Source organism: Sinocyclocheilus anshuiensis, unplaced genomic scaffold (genome assembly GCF_001515605.1).
Source record: "Sinocyclocheilus anshuiensis isolate Anshui unplaced genomic scaffold, SAMN03320099.WGS_v1.1 scaffold267, whole genome shotgun sequence".
Taxonomy (NCBI): Eukaryota; Metazoa; Chordata; class Actinopteri; order Cypriniformes; family Cyprinidae; genus Sinocyclocheilus; species Sinocyclocheilus anshuiensis.
Window position 1 is genome coordinate 1,289,467 of NW_015552637.1, and position 20,749 is coordinate 1,310,215.

The 20,749-nt window shown below is 34.9% G+C and overlaps 2 protein-coding genes and 2 non-coding genes across 8 annotated transcripts; 3 read left to right on the forward strand and 1 right to left on the reverse strand.

Moving 5' to 3' along the window:
- The first annotated feature begins 573 nt into the window (after window positions 1–573).
- Window positions 574–655, forward strand: trnas-aga (transfer RNA serine (anticodon AGA)). The gene has a single exon. It is a non-coding gene; the product is annotated as a tRNA-Ser (tRNA).
- Window positions 656–823: 168 nt separating this feature from the next.
- Window positions 824–905, forward strand: trnas-aga (transfer RNA serine (anticodon AGA)). Its single transcript has one exon. It is a non-coding gene; the product is annotated as a tRNA-Ser (tRNA).
- Window positions 906–1,284: 379 nt separating this feature from the next.
- LOC107666820 (protein C8orf37-like) lies at window positions 1,285–4,700 on the forward strand. The gene is made up of 6 exons (XM_016458285.1): window positions 1,285–1,522; window positions 1,803–1,899; window positions 2,014–2,072; window positions 2,159–2,224; window positions 2,424–2,519; window positions 4,224–4,700. The coding sequence occupies exons 1-6, from the start codon at window positions 1,383–1,385 to the stop codon at window positions 4,381–4,383; spliced, it is 618 nt and encodes a 205-aa protein (XP_016313771.1). The 5' UTR covers window positions 1,285–1,382; the 3' UTR covers window positions 4,384–4,700.
- Window positions 4,701–4,783: 83 nt separating this feature from the next.
- On the reverse strand, window positions 4,784–16,702 carry LOC107666817 (T-cell differentiation antigen CD6-like). Of its 5 annotated transcripts, none has more exons than XM_016458282.1 (16): window positions 16,588–16,702; window positions 14,597–14,665; window positions 12,090–12,380; window positions 11,681–11,806; window positions 9,558–9,620; window positions 9,317–9,454; window positions 8,610–8,726; window positions 8,074–8,214; window positions 7,767–7,853; window positions 7,572–7,658; window positions 7,358–7,444; window positions 7,136–7,252; window positions 6,971–7,051; window positions 5,336–5,449; window positions 5,002–5,160; window positions 4,784–4,918 (listed from the first exon to the last, which is right to left on the reverse strand). In XM_016458282.1, the coding sequence occupies exons 1-15, from the start codon at window positions 16,637–16,639 to the stop codon at window positions 5,039–5,041; spliced, it is 1,692 nt and encodes a 563-aa protein (XP_016313768.1). In that variant the 5' UTR covers window positions 16,640–16,702; the 3' UTR covers window positions 4,784–4,918; window positions 5,002–5,038. The 5 variants fall into 5 exon arrangements, with proteins under 5 accessions (XP_016313768.1, XP_016313765.1, XP_016313764.1 ...); XM_016458279.1 differs by having other exon boundaries at window positions 7,136–7,249; window positions 11,681–11,989; XM_016458278.1 differs by having other exon boundaries at window positions 4,784–4,913; window positions 11,681–11,989.
- Between the last annotated feature and the right edge of the window lie 4,047 nt (window positions 16,703–20,749).

Consider the following 20,749-nt stretch of genomic DNA (forward strand, 5'->3'; position numbering starts at 1 on the left):
TATATATTTATATATATTTTGGAGCCCCCTGCAGTTAAGTTTGTGAAAATTCACAGTGGTAAATGTCGCTATCGTAATTACTGTGATTTATTTTTATTTTATTTCATTTTATTTTGCTGTTTTCGTGTTTTAAATAAAATATTTTATTTTAAATGAAAAATAAGTACACATATTTAAAACTATTTAAGTCAGGTTAAACGTAAAACAATAAAATAGCAAACGAATACATCGTTTTAAATGCACATTTAAAATTGTCACCCCTATTCCGCCACAAGAAAGCACGTTGGAATATTTAGAAATGTTGTTTTAATACTACAATAAGCCATCTCAAAAGATAAATGTAGTGTGCTTATGTTCTTCTGCGCATCTGCATAATTGACCGTGCATAATTAGCCGAATTACATTAGCCAGTTATATTTATACATTGTATATATTTATTCTTTTCTGTTCTTTTTCTTCTTCTACTACTTTTTAATGTTGAAAAAAAGTGCTCGGCTTCTAATAGATACAAGTATGCGAATTGTCGTTATGTTGAAAAAAATTGTTCGACCTCTAAAGAATGTAAGTATGCGAGTTGTCGTGGCCGAGTGGTTAAGGCGATGGACTAGAAATCCATTGGGGTTTCCCCGCGCAGGTTCGAATCCTGCCGACAACGAATCGTTTTCCGTTCTGGAACTTAACTTACACCAACCAGCAAACCGGAAGCGTTAGGTCAGCTTCCAGAGCACGGTAATATTATGTTTAACAGGGCAGTAAAGTTAATTTTGTAGAATTTGACAAGTTATATTAAGGAAAAATCCTGCATTTCTGAAAGGATTGCAAATATGTCGTGGCCGAGTGGTTAAGGCGATGGACTAGAAATCCATTGGGGTCTCCCCGCGCAGGTTCGAATCCTGCCGACAACGAATCTTTTTCCGTTCTGGAACTTAACTTACACCAACCAGCAAACCGGAAGCGTTAGGTCAGCTTCCAGAGCACGGTAATATTATGTTTAACAGGGCAGTAAAGTTAATTGTGTAGAATTTGACAAGTTATATTAAGGAAAAATCCTGCATTTCTGAAAGGATTGCAAATAAATGATCCACGCGTTTCTATGGTAACAAACGTGGCGTTCTCCACCGGATAATCATGGTGGATGATCTGGATGATTTACTTGATGAAGTCGAATCAAAGTTTTGTTGCAGCACGTCTGCATCCAAACAATCAACTTATGCTTAAAAACAAACGGACCAAAAATGTGCGAATCCTGAGGACAAGAAACGTTAATTTTGTAGAATTTGACAAGTTATATTAAGGAAAAATCCTGCATTTCTGAAAGGATTGCAAAGAAATGATCCACGCGTTTCTATGGTAACAAACGTGGCGTTCTCCACCGGATAATCATGGCGGATGATCTGGATGATTTACTTGATGAAGTCGAATCAAAGTTTTGTTGCAGCACGTCTGCATCCAAACAATCAACTTATGCTTTAAAACAAACGGACCAAAAATGTGCGAACCCCGAGGACAAGAAACAGTCCAGGTACGTTAAGTAGGCTAGCGAGATTAGCACCCGAGCTAACGTAGCTACAAACTACTGCAGATAATATAAATCTAACCCCTTTGCGTATACAGTCATAGCCACACACCTTTGATGCAAATAATGTGTTACCAGCCTGACTGAAATGCTAAAAAGGTTTACCATGAGGCTAACAAAATAGCCTCACATGGCGATAATGTATACATGATCTCCAAGACCTGAACAAAACCAGATTCTTCCAAGACAAAACTATAACGTTTCGACTTATTTGTACGGTTTCTAGAAAACAAGGATGCAAAAAAGCTCGACATGACAATGATGATATTGATGCTATGCTGCAGGAAATACTGGACGATGATTATCAGCCCATCAGCACTCACGTAAGTCAAATAACACGACAAAACCAAAGTAAACATACTTTTTCCAGTTTAATATTGCCAGTTGTTGTTTGCAGTGCGTCTCAAGCATCTGTAAAATCTCTCATGAACTAACAGGAATCCATTGCAGCAAAGACTTCCACAAGTGATGCATGTTCTCAGACAATGTCCAAGAAGTAAGAGCCTTTCAAACATGGAACAACTAGATTCAAGACTCAAGGTGTGTTGTTACTGATTGACGTTCACCTATTTCCTCAAACAGATGTTGTCCTGTGTTTCTTGGTGGAAGTTCTGTACCACACGGTATTGGAACCAGCCTTTCACAAAGGTGAAAATTACATCAGAATCAGATCTTGCATGGACTTAAAGGCCACATGCATATTTAAATAATTTTCTAATAAGCTCAATATTAACAACCACTATCACAATACATATTTTTCCCATTGAGATTGTATGATAGATTTTCTTAGACATGTGCAAATGTATTCTGACTGTGGTCTGTAACAAGAATTGTCTTGTTTTTGAAGGGCCTGCAACCGTTTAAGATGTATATCTTGCGATTTCAGTGTAATCATGTTTGAGGATCAGGAATGGGACTCATCCGGTGACTATTTATTTTTCAGGTAAGGTATCAGGAGGGAACATCGTTTGATCAGGAGGGGGCAGCATTGATCCATGTGTCCCACTGTAGCAGATGCAGCAGTTTGTACATTCATTATCAATTCATTGATTTTCTTAGACTGCCACAGGCAGGCTTGTTTTTGCACAGCACCAGCATGTCAGTTAATGATGTCTTTGTTGAAGTCATCGTGTTGCCCTCTTAGAGATAAGCTTTATTAAATTTGCACATGCTGATAAAGAAACACTTTTGGACGAGCATTCCAACAATGCAACACGCCACCTTTTTAGCATGAACCCTTTTTTCCTACGGACTGCGTCATTTCCTTATTATCTTCAGCGCAGTGGCTTGCAGCGTCTCACTCAACTTTTGCATCAAACAGACAGTGAATCATTCGTACCATGTCTTTTATGTTGTTATCTTCCGTATTTAGGCCATGATGCACTTCGCTGCGTGCTCAGACACAGCCGAGCTCTTAAGTTGAAGGGTCTTTGTGTTTTAATGATGTTCAAGCTTGCAACTTTAATTAGGAGAGAATGTGGTTGGAATTTGTCAATGAAGCTTTAGAAACTTGAATCTGAGGTTCAGGATTCAGGATTGTAGCTGCATATATTGCTTATATTACTTGCTATACAAGATAGAATAGCATAGAAAGAAACCATTATACTTCTGAAATGTGAATACTTTATGGTTGATAGTCCATATATCTGGAGTTTTTAACAACTTAGAATAGACTTCAAAATTCCAAAGACATTTGGTTAGCTTGAAAATTTGAACTCTGTAATGCTGTTTTGAACCATGTGATCATTAGGTCTTCAAATGATTGGTTCTTGCATTTCAGATTCAGATTTGTTGTTGTGGTAAAAATCAAAATAATAATAATAAATCCTACAAATGTAAATAAAATGGTCCTTATAATAGGCTTCCATTTTTTGTGCAAAATATAAACAATATTTGTTTTATTATTGTTACTTATAATTTTCATATATTATTATTATTATTATTTTTAGGATACTTGGTTGAAATAGGACCACAGGACCTTACAGCTTTATTATGTGCATTGGCTTCCATTCTAATTGCTCTTGTATTAAAATCCAGGCTTGTTTACAAAAAGCAAATGGGGGAAAAAAAAGCTTTCTATTTGGTCCTTAAAATAGGGCAGAAATGTGCTTTTTATTGTGGAAGAAATTCTAAATTAAATCTAAATTTTAAAAAAAAGCCTTCCATCTTCAGTGCAAAATATAAACAATATTTTTTACAATTATTTTCATTTATATTATTATATTTTATATAATAGATTACAATATCATATTATTATTATTGTTGTTGTTGTTGCTAGGGTGAAATGAGTCCTTTATATAAATGAGGACTTTATAACTTTCTTATACAGTGGTGTGAAAAAGTGTTGGCCCCCTTCCTGATTTCTTATTTTTTTTGCATGTTTGTTTGCTCATTGACAACATCCAGTTGTCATTTTGAAAGAAGCAGACCCACACACAAGATAATAGTTTTTGCAATTTGTTCTATAAATGGGTTGTAAATACTGAAAAAATTAGGTTTGCAGTTGGTGATAAAGTTCAGTCGATAAACTAAAGCAGTGAGTCAGCTGTGCGATGGATCGCTCCAGGTTTAATTGGACATCTGTCAACTACAAGTACAGAAATATATTAAAATCCTTACAAAGCTTCTCTTCTGTCCCCTGCTTTAGGAATAACATGCCGGACCATCACAAACTAAAAGCCAAACTGAGAAGGAAAAAGGATGGGCGTGCGTACGCCTGTCAGTGTAGCTGGCACTCAGCCGTGTCGCTCTCTGACCTGAGGGAACAACAGCAGCTAAAGTGGGTTTGTGGCAAACACAAAGTATGAGCACGAGTCTGCAACAGTTCTCCTCTGAAATCTTATCTGTGTCCACCAGCAAGTGTTGCATGCTCTCCTCCTCACAAAACAGAATGCTGGCCATTTTCAAAATTTGCTTTGTGCAGTTTGTGGGACTGGATAACAAAAATAAGTCGTTTTCTTCTGAGTTTTTGTTTTTTGTGTGAAGTAATTGTGAGTCTCTTTGACGACGCTACATTCTCCCTTAGAATGATGAAGCACTGTGGCTGGTTTATATTATGTAGACTCTATTATTTTTAATAATGAAAGGCTGTAACATATACAAATATTCTAAATACACATGCAAATTTTTAGATATTTTGCACAGTTGGAAATTAAAAAAGAATGAGATTGAATGTTAATAATAGAATGGTTGTTTATAGTTTAATGTTTATCATAAAATAGACCATGTAGTTTTTTTTTCTGTTCTTCCCGAATATTCCTTAAGAAACACTCAGGTATTGCAAGGGCCCGTCTGTGTTACATTCAATGGTTTTCAGGGACGTGATGTTGTGAATCGTCTGTCCTAAATAATAAATGCACATCATTGTCCACAGAATAAACAGAATCAAGAATTAAAAGAATCATTTGTGTTTCTGAAGGTTTTACCTGCTCGGAAAAATCTCTTGCAGTTGTCATGTTGATTTCACCAGGTTCCAGCTTCATCATAGTCGCTCTCTGAAGATGCAGCAGAATGGTCCTCCCTCTCTTTTTTAGGTGGTGCATTAACATACGATGCCTCTGATGCTGTGCTGCTGTTATCGGTTTCTAAAATTTAAAACAAAACAAAAAAATGTTTTTGTGTTTTACTTGCAAATTAATACTGCTTGCTTTAAGGTTCAGGTTTGCTGTACAAAAGATCCAGGTTCAAAGGAGTTGGGGGATTTCAGAAAGGAAGCTCTGAGCTGAGAAGTACTGTCACATGGTTAAGTACAAGAGGTACCTTGACTGAGGTTTCTAGGTACATGATGGTCCCTGTAACCATCAGTACTTTCTGTCATCTGTGCACTGTGGGGATTCTGAAAAGACATCTCAGGAAGTGATGGGCTTTCCTCGCCTTCCAAAAACAAGAGACACAAATTTTAGTTACGTTTTTAGATATTTTCTTGAAATATAGTATTTGATCAACAATACAATTAGAACAGTAATATTGTGAAATATTTCAATTTAAAAAAAAACTTTTATTTTAATACATTTTAAAATGTAGTTTACATGATCCTCCAGAAATCATTGCTAATTTGCTGCATTTTTGGAAAACAGAATGCATATTTTTTCATTTCTTTTTTCAGCATTTATTGTAAACAGGAATATTTCGTACCATAATGTTTTTACTGTCGCAATAAATAAATTGCAGCATTGCAATTATAAATTGCATAATAAAATGTATGGTAACGCATTGCTGCCATACACTATTTTTTCCCACTCTGTTGTAATAATGAGCTACGTTGTTTTAACGACATCTTTTTATATATATATATATATATATTATATAGCTTTTTGTTTTTTAAACGAAATGAAATAATAATCAAATTAAACCATTGACATGTCGTTATTACAAAACAAATTTTGGTTTTAACCAGATAATTATGTTGTTTTAAAGACAACATCTCGTTATTATGAGAAAAAATGTCATTAAAACGGCATAACATCTCATTATTATGACATAATTGGGTGGAAAAAAAAATGTTTTTTAAAATTTAATTTAAAAAGTTTTTCTTAAGGTTCTTGCTGAGCCCAAACTTTAGTGGTGCAGTAGTGTAATTTAAACCTGTAAATACTGAAAAATGCATTTAAAACAAAGAAATGTTACAACAAAATGAAGCAATATTAAAGATTCTGCACCATTACTGGGTAACTAATCAAACTTTGAATTTTTCCATTAAACTTCTCAAATTGTTCTGCTGGTGATATAATTATAATGAAATATTTGCATTAAATTAGAAAAATGTACTTGTGGTCTTATAAAACATAAAATGGCTTTTATATACTGTACTGTATACTGTACATACTACTTTTATATACTGTACTGTATACTATATACTGTAGACTTGTACTCATTCATTTATTAACTGCTTGTTTTCTTAAAAAAATGAAATCATAGTCTTTTAAATCACATTAAGACATACAGCAATTCTTGACTTTCTGTCCCCTAATTTAAGACTTCTTGAAATCATAATTAGGAATTTCTTGTAACATTTAAGACTTTTTATGGCCTTAAATTTGAAGAAGAAAACAAAACGAACACTAGCTTCTCTATTACTTTAATATTTAATATTATTCTATTCTATCTATTCCTTTTATTTCTTATACAATTAAAAAAGCAAAAAAGGCCTCTAACACTAGCTTGCTCTATTCTTTTTCTATTCTATCTGTTTTTTTATTTATTATAAAATAAAAATTTAAAAACTTGCTACGTGTACTATGTTAAGCTAACTGAGACTTGTTTAGCACTTGTGTATCATTGCTCTTTTGTTGATTTTGATTGCTTCCATTGTCCTCATTTGTAAGTTGCTTTGGATAAAAGCGTCTGCTAAATGACTAAATGTAAATGTAAATATACTGTATGTTTCATTCATGCCATAATGGTGAAAGGCGTTTTCATCAATCTCTGTGTTCTGATAATACTCTTCTGATGAAGTACTGTCTGAATCATTCCCATCTGCCAAGCACAAAAGCATTCACACTTATCCCTATCAAAATACACGGTTGTCAATATTGTAACATTGTTCAAACAAATAGTTACCTTGACTGTGGGTGACAGGTACATGAGAGCCGCTGTAACCAGCAGTGTTTCCTGTCATCTGAGTGCTGTGGGGTGTCTGTAGTGACTTCTCAGGAAGTGATGGGCTTTCCTCGTCTTCTAGAGAAAACAGATACATGCGATTTACCTGACAGAATGAATCCTCAGAATGCTCAGTGAAAATACCCTTCAAGCCTCAATGTTAAATGATTTATGTGAACCTACCATACTGGAGACTGTTGTCCATGTCGATCTCTGTGTTTTGATAGCACTCACCAGAAGATGTACTGGCTGAATCATTCACATCCACCACTGAAGACAAAAGAGAATTCATAAATCTGAAATTTATTTCCCTACTACAAGATACTGTTTAACTTTAAAGGTGGAAGAAGTTTTGACAATCTGGGATTTCATCAAGAGTTTTAAATCAGAGCTTCACCTCGACTGTCAGGGTTTGATAAGTGATGGTCACCGTAAGACAGGGGTGCAAATGGTGACTTTTCATGCAATGATGGTCTTTCCTCACCTTCATTAAGGGAAAAAAGATGAAATATCAGTGGATACACCTAAACATGTTCTCTCTGGATTAAATGAATTAAACTTACCCAATGTATGATTTATTTTTAACACATACGTGACATGAAATTGTTGTCCGTGTCAATCTCTTTGTTTTGATAGCACTCGCCAGAAGATGTACTGCTTGAATCATTCACATCCACCACTGAAGACAAAAGAGAATTCATAAATCTGAAATTTATTTCCCTACTACAAGATACTGTTTAACCTTAAAGTTTCAGGGTACCTGCAGGATTTTAAAGCTCAAATTTAATACTTTTTAAGACCTGCACAAATAAAATTAATACCATATAAGAGGGGTAGGGCAATCTATGCTAACATATAAAACTGTAAAATGGCCATAAAAAGCATGATAACCAGCATACTTGATGAGTTTAGATGCAGTCGACTGCTGTTGTGATGTTCATAGTCTGAATAAGTGGAGCTGTCAGAGTTGTGAGTGGGTCGATTTGTTCTCTTGCTAAATCTGCGGCCACGGTTTGAGCTCATTCTCGGGCCAAGATTTTCTGAGGAGTGAAAAACATTGCAAAATGTAAAAGTTTGACCATTAGAGAAATGACAAAACAGATCATCACTAAAGTTAGACAATACATACTTTTTTAGCATTTTATGTATATTATAATTGCAGAGCCAGTTAATTAAAATTGAATCACTTATTTAAATAAATAAAAAAAGAATGTAGTATAATTATAGTATTATTTCATATTAATCAAATTCATAATAATAACATTAAATTCACATTCTGTGAAATTTTTTTTTTTTTACCAAAATATGGGTTAAAATTCCATATAACAGCAGACCATACTCTGAAATATATTTAAGAATATTTATAATATATAATAAATACTAAAAATAAATAATCAGTGAGGACAAAGAAAATAAAAACAAGAGCAATACAAACCATACTGATACCCCCCAGCAGTGTGGACAGACTGTGTGTTGTAGATTCCTATCTGTGCATTGGACTGGTTCTCCAGGCTTGTGTGAGAATTACTGTGTTGTTGGTGAATCACACATTCTGTTGGCAAAGAGGATAAAAACAAATGGCTTAAACTTCCCCATGCAGCATTAAGTCGTTGCCTTAAGCTTTTGTATTGTCCTATTAACTATCCTGTTAATAGTTCACAAAAGGTTTGACGCTCTTCATGTTCTATAAAAAATCATTTCCTGTTATTTGAATGGAATACACTGAATGCACACAGAAATTGGCCAAGAAGTCAGTGAATTCCTTTGAAGATCATAACAATACAGTATTAAAACAACAGTGTTGTATTCGTATGCATAGATGCTCTCAGAGTTAGACAATGATAAAAAATAACTACAAGTCTGTTTGTTGTAGTAGCTCAGCTCTACATGCTCAGTTCCATTTTATTTAGTTGTAAGAAAACGTGTGTTATTTATTTTCAGATGCCACTTTTTATGTGAGTAAAGGGTCTAAAATGGTTTGAATATTTTTTGGTGCCACTGTATTTTCATAGCCAGTTATTTTAGTACAGTGGATAGTATTTAGTTTCTAACCCTATTGCAACATTCCGATGCCACTGTTTCCACTGCTTCAGAAGATACGAGTGAGTAGTGCTTTTGCATGTAAAACATGCTTATACTTGCCCTTTGCTCTTTTGAAATGCGCATAGGCAGCAGCGTTTAAAACAATAACCATAAGCAGAGCAATAGATAAGATGACACAGCCAATCGCTGCTGCTGAAACACCGCTGCTGCTTTGTGCAGATGCCATTGCAGTTGACACTAAAATAAACAGAGGGGTTTATATTAACAGAAATCATGCAGATTATGTCACTGTTTTTAATCATTTATATTTCTTTTTAAACTGAAGGAACTAAAGCATCACCTTCCACCAAAGTTGTCAAGTTCAGCCCGGTTGTGCCGCTTGTAGTTATGATCTCAACGCTTTCTGTATGAAAGACAATTAATCCATTTGGATTCAAAGGAGTACAAATTGCCAAAACCTGTCAGTCTGGATTTCACAACAAGACACTAGCAACGCTAGAGCTTATATATGTGTGTTTTGACATTTCAGAAATACTGTTGTTGTAAGCCTGCCCTACTTTTGTCTTATTTTTTTTAGACCAACTGACATGGAAATTCTCTCCCACCACCCTAAAAAGTTATTTTTAATGTTCCACTTCAAGAGGTCACGTACTACGACCTCAGGTACACACAGGAAATTTGGTTGCGAAGTAATACATTTGGCACAAAAAGTTGGTGTGTACAAATCAAATGTTATAATGCTCAAATCAACACTTAAGTTCATACTACCTAGCCTATTTACCGTCATACTACATGTCCTGTTCTTACTGAACGATTCAACGGTGTATGTTTTTCCAAACAAAAATGGATTACACTTCATTTTAAGGTGTGCTTGTAACCGTATAATTATGAGTAATGTTAATTAACCACATTGCTAACATTACCATATTCGGGTGCACTTTAGTGGTGCACCCAGGTGCTCATGCGCAACAAAAATAAAAAATGCGCTGTGTACATAAATTCAGACTACTCACTTGCGTACCAACATGATTGGCAGCTCTTAATGCACCATCACCCTTTTAGATCGACTAACTGTAATACTGAATTAGATTTCCATTAAAACATAAAGCATAAATCTAGGCTATATGCTGCCGTTTTCACATCAAAATGTAAAACTGACATTCATGCGCTTCACTCGGCAGCGCTAAAACCAGCACCGCAACCCGCCAAATTAAAAGCTTGCTTATTTAAAAAAAAACATTTAAATAAAAAATGTAAATACTAGCATTGTATTTTAAGCATACTATAAAATAATTGTATTTTTATTTAACACCCACGCTTTATTTTAAAATATAATAATAGTCATATATCATATCACACACAGGGAACACACATACTGGTAAAAAAATGTATAGCCTGAATGCACTGTAAGTCGCTTTGGATAAAAGCGTCTGCTAAATGCATAAATAAATAAAAAAATATCATCATACTCTATTATTTTACTAAAATACAAAAAAGTACATTAATACTATTATCACTATTATTAATCATTTTATTTATATTTATATTTAACGAGTCATACTATGTGCAGTGTGATTACCAAACCAAATTTCCAGGTGCTCTTATGAGAACCAGACTGAAAATCTTATGTGCACCCCTGAACATACTTATACATACTTACTATAGGATTAGGTTTGGTTTAGGCTTAGTTGCATATAATTATGCAGAATTTACCGTTGTTATTATTATAATAAATAACAAGGACACTAAAATAAAGTGCTCCTAAAATTGTCTTTGTAATTTTACTGCTGTCAAACGATTAATCGTGATTAATCGCATCCAAAATAAAAGTTTTTGTTTACATAATATATGTGTGTGTGTGCTGTGTATATTTATTATGTATATATAAATACACACACATGCATGTATATATTTAAGAAAAATAAGTTATGTTTATATTTTAAATATATTTATATATAATATAAATTATATGAATATAAATATATACATGTAAATATTTTCGAAATACATACTGTGTGTGTATTTATATATATATAAATAATAAATATACACAGTACACACACATATATTATGTAAACAAAAACTTGTATTTTGGATGTGATTAATCGTTTGACAGCACTAGTCATTTTTAATCTAAATATAATAATTTGCTTTCTTTTCTTTTGACATCATTTGGCCATGTGGATGCTTAGATAATATCAAAAAATTGCCAAAAGCTATTTAATATTGTTTAAACAAACTTGCATTCTCCAATCAGGTATATAATGTCCACTTTTACTATCCAATCAATTCCTGATGAGTAAAAATTACCCACTCTATATATTTTTCAATTGAAAATACTGTGAAATACTCTGAACTATGGCATATGCCAAACTGCAATTCACCTTTGTGTAGAAAAGAGTGGGGTTTTATGTTATTTAGCACTTGCCAGTAAAGTGTACAGAATCAGAATGTGTATGGTACCTGAACACACAACGCCAGCATCTTCCTTATGTCCACAATAGTTGCTGGCAGTGGTGTTGATTGAGCTGCACTCCCATAAGCTGCTCTCAGAGCCATTGCATTTCATTTGGCTGATGTGGATGGGACCTGTTCCAGGCCCAAAAAAGTCCAATCTTATCGCACGTCCACATCTCAGCTGGGTACAAACTACATGTCCACTATTAATGTCAAAATCATCATCACACACTGTTCCCCAATTCCCAGAATGCAGCAGCTCCACCCGACCAGCACAGTGATCACGTCCTCCAAACAATCGGACAGCACGGTGCTCTGGAAGACAATGGTCAGCCCAGACAAAGCAAAATTACAGCAATGGAACAAAAGTAGAACACTTATCAAAAGATCTCTGAGAAGATCTCAGATGACTCACCGCAAATTACTTCAGTTGCATTCATGCAATCGACTTTTGCGGCTGTAGTGCAGTCGTGCAGTTTTGAGTCTCTCAGGGTGCAGTCTGCAAGACAAGTGCCATTGTCCACTGTTGCAGTCGCGCCGTGCTTGAAAACACGGCCACAACTTAAACGTTCACAGATTTGGAGAGCAAGCTCTTTCTTTTCCTCAGCATCCAAAAGGTTGAGGGTCACATCGATTGTAGTGTTCTTGTAAAGAGCCCTAGGCACACCAAAGCAGCCTTCAGACAAACTTAGTGTGGAGAGCTCAACTAGTTCAGAAAGACAAAAAAATAAGTCATTAAATGATTTCACTGAATCATCTACCTTAACTGTTTCTATCATTCTCATGAATGTATTCACTTTTTTATCTTTACAGCATGCTGCGTTGAGTCAGAAAATTTTCCAACATTGCATCCTGACACTGATCTTATCTGAGTGTTGATTCTGTTCTCAGTGTGTATTTCTAGTACATCAGACAAAAGACTTCTATTTAGACCCAAACAGCAAAGTGTATATCTAAACCGTGGGGCATTGTTTTGTGTTGCAAAACGTTGTAGCAGTACACTGCAACACAGCCACATCCCGTGAGTCACTTCCTGTGGAAATGTCATATTGTAGCATGGAGGACACTGGGGAAAGAACTTTTCTAGGGAAAGAACTTCTTTTTTAGAAAGTTTATGACATTGCCTCAGCAGTGTGGTTTGAGCTCATGAAGCTCTCCTGATTTATGACTACAGGATGCAGATTGTGTCTGTGTATATCATCTGTGGAATTGTGACTCATTCTGAAGGTCTTGCTTTGGGGTGACTTCTCAACACGGTCAGAGGTCACTGGTCTGATGTTCCACTGTGGTGGTGAAAAACACTACCATTCTTTTTTCTTTTTTTTTTTGAAAGAAATGAATATTTTAATTCACTAAGGATGCATTAAATTGATCAAAAGGGACAGTAAAGTCTTTTTAAAATAAATGCTGTTCTTTTGAGCTTTCTATTCATCAAATAATCCTGAAAAAAATGTACCACGGTTTCCACAAACTGTTTTCAACATTGACAATAGTAAGAAATGTTTCTTAGGCACAAAATCAGCATGGTAGCTTGATTTCTAAAGGATCACGTGACAGATCATCACAGCAGTAAATCACATTTTATAACATATTAAAAACAGAAAGCATTTATTTTAAATTGTAATTTCACAATATTAATGTTTTGTACTCTGTTTTATGTTGAGCATAAAATACCCCTTTCAAAAACATAAAAAGATTTTACAGACCCCAAACATTTGAATGACAGTGTAGTTGGTGAAGAAGCATGGAAACACGATATATAACAGAGCATGAAACTTAAAAACAAAGTCTTGTTGTTGTTGTTGTTTTTCCCCCCAACACACGGTTGGTGGAAGAAGGTGCTTAATCTGCCGAAAATATCATATTAAATATAATATTGATATTATAATATTTTTTTACAACCCTGATAACAATCTGGGAAGTTTATACAGATTAAACCCTGATTTATCATATTAATATTATAATTTTTTTTACAGCCCTGTTAACAATCTGGGAAGTTTATACAGATTAAACCCTGATTTATCATATTAATATTATAATTTTTTTTACAGCCCTGTTAACAATCTGGGAAGTTTATACAGATTAAACTCAAATTTGTGTCATTTCATTCTAACGCTAAATATAATATGTGTAATAGTGTAATATGTGTAATAAATATGAAAAAAAAAATCACTCAAAAGGGCTTGCTAGTTTGGAAGCAAATGTTTACATTTTCAATAAGATGAAGAAAAATATCAGTTTGATCTTTTTTTACTTGAATAACAGGGTTGATGAATGCGATGAACACAGCCAAATTTATACAAATTCGGAAAATGAAGATTATTTAAGCAGCTTCCTGTAACGCTGCAGAAAGGCTCAAAATTTTGTTAAATATTTTTATATAAAATTATGTTTTGATTCAGTAATTTCATACATTCAAAATGATGACGTTGTGCTTAATTGTCGGATACGGTTGGGACTTTCCCAAATGAGTGCAAGGACTTTTCCTTTCGACTCCAGCTTTTCTTTATCTTCTTCATGTATGATGCCTGTGTGATTGTGTACAGCATTTACATCATTAGTTCCCACAGTGATTAATAATTTTAAAATGAACTCTAGCGTGCAATAAAATGAAGCGGTTGTCTCTGGGGTGGTAGATTGCTCTCTCAGTTCTGTGCAATCCTGCGGTGGTCTTGCTGATGTCTTTTCTCTGTTCAGTTTGATGATAGGAGGTTACTCTCAGCAGGCCTACCTCAAACACAGTTCTCATGCATATTGTTCAACATCTTGATTAACTGCTTGATTTTGCTGGCCTCTTTTAAATAAGCTTTTTTTTTTTGATTGTCGTGAGATTGCTGCTAACGGCACCCATCGATAACACTTGCAGATATAGACGAGACACTCTCAAAAGAAGGCATGAGTAGCAGTAATCATTCAACTCACTCTGTTTGTCTGAATTATCAGCATGCTTTTTCACACTCTTGGAAGGTCGCTCATCTGTAACATTGAGCCCTGAAGATGAAAAGATGAACATCATGAACTGTCATTTCAGTCTAAAGCGTAAAAGTAGAACAAAGCGCTTAAATAAACAGTCTTCCAATTTGCTAGCAGTCTTCACTGTCTGCGAAGACGATATTTATCAAAGACAATAGCAATGAGACTGTTGAACAAGATTAATAAAAAGAGCTGTCTTAACAAAACAACAACAAAAAATGGTGTTCCGCAAAACTTCGGTAATGCTCGTGTCAGGTTATAAAGTTAATTTGAATTGAATTCACATTCAAAGACTTGCCTCTGAAGACTTTGTCAAAACAAGAACATTTACAACATGGAATAGGTCTGAATGGCTTGTAGTGTAAAGAGAACGTAGATAAATCTTAATTAAAAGTTTTATACATGATGAATGAGACCGCAAGATGAAATATTTCTATATTTCTCTTTTAGCAAAGTTGTAGTTATTTATACCTATAGGACTATTTCTTGAAAACCTGCTGTGTTAACGCAAACTACTGTAGATAAAAGGGCTGCTGATCTTGTATTGCAACACAGCGTGGTCCTCTAAATTAGTTTCTCCATCTGCCTCACTCAGAGCTGACACTCGGCTTGGCCATTAAAGCGTACTCTAAAAAAGGCACAGTATAAAATTCATTCAGAAAAATGATAATTGCATTTGTGAATAACCATTATGTTCCCACTCTCTTTAGACATTCTCAGAGAATCTAAAAATATTAATTTTTCTTACAAAAATGGCATGTCTATGTCTGCTTTGGCACATAATTTTGAAAAAAAAATTACTCACAGAATGAAATAAATGTATAAGAGATCATATCGCTATGCATTATACGTTATACATTATACATTATATGAGCCAAATACATTTAAATTTAAAAAATGTGAATTGCTTACATCAAATTCAGCGTAACCTTACAACATTCTAATAATTCATGCCATTTCTGAGAATTCTGAGAATGAAACATATAAAATGACATACACAAATAAAGTTTTAGTTTTATAATTAATATTTTCATATTCTCTATAACAATGAATTTGTTGTATTACAAAAGGAGATCACTAATTAAGATCAAAACAAAAAACAAATTTGCAAGAATTGTCTTTTAAGATTATTTGCATTATGTAATCTTCCTCAGATTAACAGTTATTTTATACAGACCAGGCATATGTACAGTCATATTCATCAAAATACAATTTGCAGTGTACATTCTATGTCTGTCAAGATCCATGCATTCTTTATAGCAGAACATTTGAGAAAAATATAGCATTTCCCTTTATTGTATTATTGAAACACTTTTCTACAAATGTCGAGCCTTGTAAATGCCACATTATCATGTTTATAAAATCCGTAGCTTGTTTTACACAATCTAAATGAACTCCATGTAGTCTAAAAATGTCTGTTAGGAAAATTCAGCAATAAGATGTAGATGTTGTTCTTTATTTTTAGCCATCATATGCATTTGACTTACAAATGAAGTCATCTTTCTTCATTCAATCTCCTGTGAAGTTCAGCTTATTAGTTACCAGTGTTTCATAGTGCATTGAAGTGCATAAACGAATCTCTGGTTGCACTTTGTTCCAACAGCACTTTACAAAAGCAACGTAATGAACCGAGGCATTTCAACCACAAAGCATCTTACACCAAGTCTTTTGTTGAAAGTGCACATTTGATTTTCCATCTATGATAGTGATTGTCTCTCAAGAGCTATTTAGACGGATTGTGCAATACCCTTTGAGAATTCTACAGCCTCTCTGCTCAAGTATCATCGACTTAATAGAGCAACTACTAGATCCTTTATTAAATATTAGAATATGTTTTTTTTTGCCAGAATATTGAATATTATATAATTGCAGTTGAACTCAAGCTCTCTAGATGAAAGACCCAGTCTGCCTACACAAACCATACACCAGAACTATTTTACCTTGAGACAAGGACAAAGCCTGGAGAACAACACACAGCAGCAGAAGAAGCATCTCTCAGTCAGTCAGCCTAACAGCCAAAGCTTTCTGTTCGTCCCTGACGGAGAAAAACGTGGCCCTGCACCTTCAGTTTTTGGTGTTTGTGCAGTTGCTGCATGTGGTTTCCACTACAGGGCAAATTTGAGCATCATGCCTCACAAATGCACTCCCTACCACAAACACTATTTTGCTACCGTTACAGGTCAAGTTTCACTTCATATTTCACTTCATTTTGGACTGTTCTGAAATATGTTTTTAGTGGCTAATGGAGTTTTTTTTTTTTCGATTCTGGCAATAGTTTTGCAACCATTTTCATTTCTCTCCAGTTCATTATAGACTTTTATTGAGTTTCTTTGAGTAGTTACACAAAATGCCCAAGCTAGGCAGAATCGATGAAGAATTCATCATGAAGCCCAATTCATCATTCATCATTGGCCTGGCATGCAATTAATGAATTGAAGGGACAATGAATACAGCAGTCTGATAAATTGTCTGTTATTATTTTCTAGCCTAAATTACAAGTTTAAAACGTCAAAGAAGATTTCTACACTCGCTCCCACTGCCCAGAACTTCAGTTACACCAAAAGCAATATTACCTTGAATTTCTACGGCATTATAAAGAAACTGGTGGGTATGGCCCAAAAAATTTGTTTTTTTTTTCTGATATGGGAGCAGGGAAAAAAAGCCAAATGCAAATAATAAAATCCATCTAGTAAAATAAACAGGTTTTTAAAATGGAGGAGAAAAGGCTTCCCATATCCATAACATCAAATGCCATGTGTCCAATGTCCAAATGTAAATTTGGCACACGCCAGCCAAATTATGCAGAGATGCCAATATGGACAAGTTGCGTAACATACCTTCATCTTTAAAATCCAAGAATAAAACAGTGCAAGGTGAAAAGAAAATATGACCAAGACTACATTAAACATGAAACAGTTTTTTTGTTGAATTGTTCTATTCATCCACTCTTATTTTGCATATTGTTGGTCCTATGCTTGACCACAGTATTGTGTTGAGTCTTCACTTTTCCAACTTCCAACTTTTCCAATGTTGAAAAGTAAAACCAGTAAACTGTAAAACCAGTTTAGAGCCACTGTTAAGAATATAATAACTTAGCACTGGAAAACTATAGCAAATGCTTTATATCGACTGTCGAAATGACAATATAGAATAACTTTCATGTGGACTTTAAGTGTGGTGATCTAACCATATTTTTGGGGATTACTCAAACTGAGACTCACTCAAACGTTGCAGATATAATGCAGTTTCTACCCACAGAATGAACTAGTGGTTAAAGACCTGAGCCGGTTACCCGCGTTTGACTGCACGAAGGGTGAAGATTATACCTTAACAAGGGCGACTTCATGTGAAGTCATGAAAATAAATTTAATTGAAAGAGGAACCAGAGCCAACCAAGGATATTCTCTTGACTGCCAGTAAGTCAGTGAGCATATGTAGGATAAAATGTAAAAACCTAGTTCACCTGCTCTTTAGTTCTCTTTACCTAGCAGCATTTCTATGCACAATCACAAGGGGAAGCTCTAGTCTGATTATCTTGAAATACAGCTGAGATGTGAAAATAGGAGTAGTATCCACCAGCCATTATTTATCTTCTTTAAATTTGTGTGTATATTTCAACATCTGTTTCATGTTGGTATGGGATTTCAGGTAGACTGCTGTGGCTGCATTGTCAGCCAGAGGAAAGGTGATTTGCTGGCCAAAACACTGCTGAGTAAAAAAATTTGCATCTCCACAGCACAAATGCACTGAGATCTCTCTCTCATCTCTGCTAATAGAACACACAACTGGTTATGGCTTTCCCACTATTATGGCCCTCTCAGGTAATCTTCATGCTAACAGTACACAGGCCTAACAGCAAAGCCTCTCCGTCTTTGTGCAAATTGTACAATCTGTTTTTCTCCTGCCAGTTTTTTGGATGCGATTTTGGATGAAAATCTAATTTTTTAGAATACTTTTGGTGAATATAAGGTTCAAAAGAACAGCATTTAGTTGATATTGACATGTTTTATAACATTATAAATGGCATTACTGTCACTTTTGATCAATTTATTGCATTCGTGCTGAAAAAAGTATTGATTTCTTTCATTTCATTTTGGTGGATGAGATTGTTTGGCACGCTATCCACTTTGTAAAGTACAACCAATAATAGATTTGTTGATTTAATAAACCCCAAACATATATGTTTACATTTATATATAAATTAATTTGCTAGACAATTTTCTTTTACTATGGGCTAGTTTGTTTACATAATTACATACTAAGTAATACTTTAAGTTATCTTTTCCTGCCCTTTGTGTCTAGCTGTGTATCAAAGGCTTTATGCTCACCATATACAGTCAAATTAAAAATTATTCAGATACCAGATATAATTTTTTATATTTTTTACTAGTGGGTGCAGGACACTATACGTTGTTCATTTATGTAAGTGAGGATAGCAAAATAAAGTAAACTGTGACATATTATACCCAAAAATTCTTCATACAGTGGATTCTTCCAGTAATACTGACTAAAATTTGGGACTGTTAAGGGGCTAGGAAATGCTATAAAGAGAGAAAAAGTATTTAGGCACCTTAAATCATTATCAGCAGATGTGATTTTTCTACAGGAGACCCATATTAAAGCAACTGAGCAGCGTAGGTTTATTAATCACCATTCACTTCTCACGCCCGTGGGGTGGCCATTCTCTTTCGGAAAAATATTCCATTTCAATTTTCTTCTATGGTTACTGATCCTTATGGCAGATACATTATTGTTTCTGGTACCATACATTCTTTCCCGTTGACTTTCTTAAATATCTACGGTCCAAACACTTACGATCCTAATTTTTTCAAGAAGGTTTTTGACTTACTTCCTGATGGCAATAATTCCAATATAATAATCGGGGGAGATTTAAATTGCTATTTAGACCCTTATTTAGACAGACTATCCACTCGTCCACCCCCTGGAATTGCATCAGTACAAGTTTTAAATAACCTGCTTAATTGCACAAATTTAGTGGATATTTGGAGAATTCAGCACCCTTATTATTCGTATTATTCGCATGTCCACAAATCTTATAGTAGAATAGATTCTTTTTTGGTTGATTCTCAGTTAATTTCGCATGTTATTGATACCAGGTACAGCATATTGATCTCCGAACACAGCCCCCTTACCATGTCCATCGTCCTATCTCTCCCTAAGCGATCTTATTCTTGGCGTTTCAATCCATCTCTGCTTACTGACAGTAAATTCGTAGAACACATTACCATCAAGTTGAAAGAGTTTATGGAGTTTAATGACAATGGGGAGGTGTCAGATTCTATACTTTGGGAGACATTAAAGGTGGTTATGCGCGGGCATATTATTTCTTACGAATTTGCTGCCAAGAAAGAAAGAGAGAAACGACTTTTAGAGATACAACGTGCTCTTCCTACTCTTGAATTGCCGTATCAGGTGTCAAAATCATCTGACGACTATAATAAGATACTGAAGCTTAAGTATGAATACAGCTGCATTCTTGGTGGTCAAATAAACTTTTTTTTTTTGACTCTCTTGAAATACCTAAACTTAGCGACATTGCTAGGTCTCTAGGCCTGGACTCCGATTTCACTTTGGAGGAGATAGTCGCTGCCATTAAGTCATTTCCAACTGGGAAGGCGCTCCTCCCGCTCCTCCTTAGAATGATAATCAATTCTAAAAAAGATAACGTTCTGCCTAATACATTGTATGAAGCCAATATATCTCTCATTTAAAAGAAAAACAAAGATGAAACCGACCCAGCCAGCTATAGACCAATTGTGCTTCAGAACTTTGATAGGAAAGTAATTACTAAAGCTTTGGCTATTCGGCTTAACAAACAGCTACGAGGGGAAGTCGTGGCCTAATGGTTAGAGAGTCGGACTCATAACCCAAAGGTTGTGGGTTCGAGTCTCGTACCGGCAGGGATTGTAGGTGGGGGGAGTGAATGTACAGCGCTCTCTCCCACCTTCAATACCACGACTGAGGTGCCCTTGAGCAAGGTTTGGGTTTGGCGAGGCATTTATATCATGGGTCAAAATAATATATGCCAGACCAAAGTGTTCAGTTCTAACTAATGCAGACAGGTTGCTTGAGTTCCCTTTA

What these genes read in the sequence shown, in the direction of transcription:
- LOC107666820 (XM_016458285.1), top strand. Translation starts at nt 1,383, where the DNA reads ATGGCGGATGATCTGGATGATTTACTTGATGAAGTCGAATCAAAGTTT. An exon ending in GGAACCAGCCTTTCACAAAG is followed by an intron (nt 2,225 to 2,423) that starts GTGAAAATTACA and finishes TTGTTTTTGAAG; the next exon opens with GGCCTGCAACCGTTTAAGAT. An exon ending in GGTGACTATTTATTTTTCAG is followed by an intron (nt 2,520 to 4,223) that starts GTAAGGTATCAG and finishes CCCCTGCTTTAG; the next exon opens with GAATAACATGCCGGACCATC.
- LOC107666817 (XM_016458278.1), bottom strand. Translation starts at nt 16,639, where the DNA reads ATGCTTCTTCTGCTGCTGTGTGTTGTTCTCCAGGCTTTGTCCTTGTCT. An exon ending in GGCTTTGTCCTTGTCTCAAG is followed by an intron (nt 14,666 to 16,587) that starts GTAAAATAGTTC and finishes TTTCATCTTCAG; the next exon opens with GGCTCAATGTTACAGATGAG. An exon ending in ACTGCATCTAAACTCATCAA is followed by an intron (nt 7,854 to 8,073) that starts GTATGCTGGTTA and finishes TTTTGTCTTCAG; the next exon opens with TGGTGGATGTGAATGATTCA.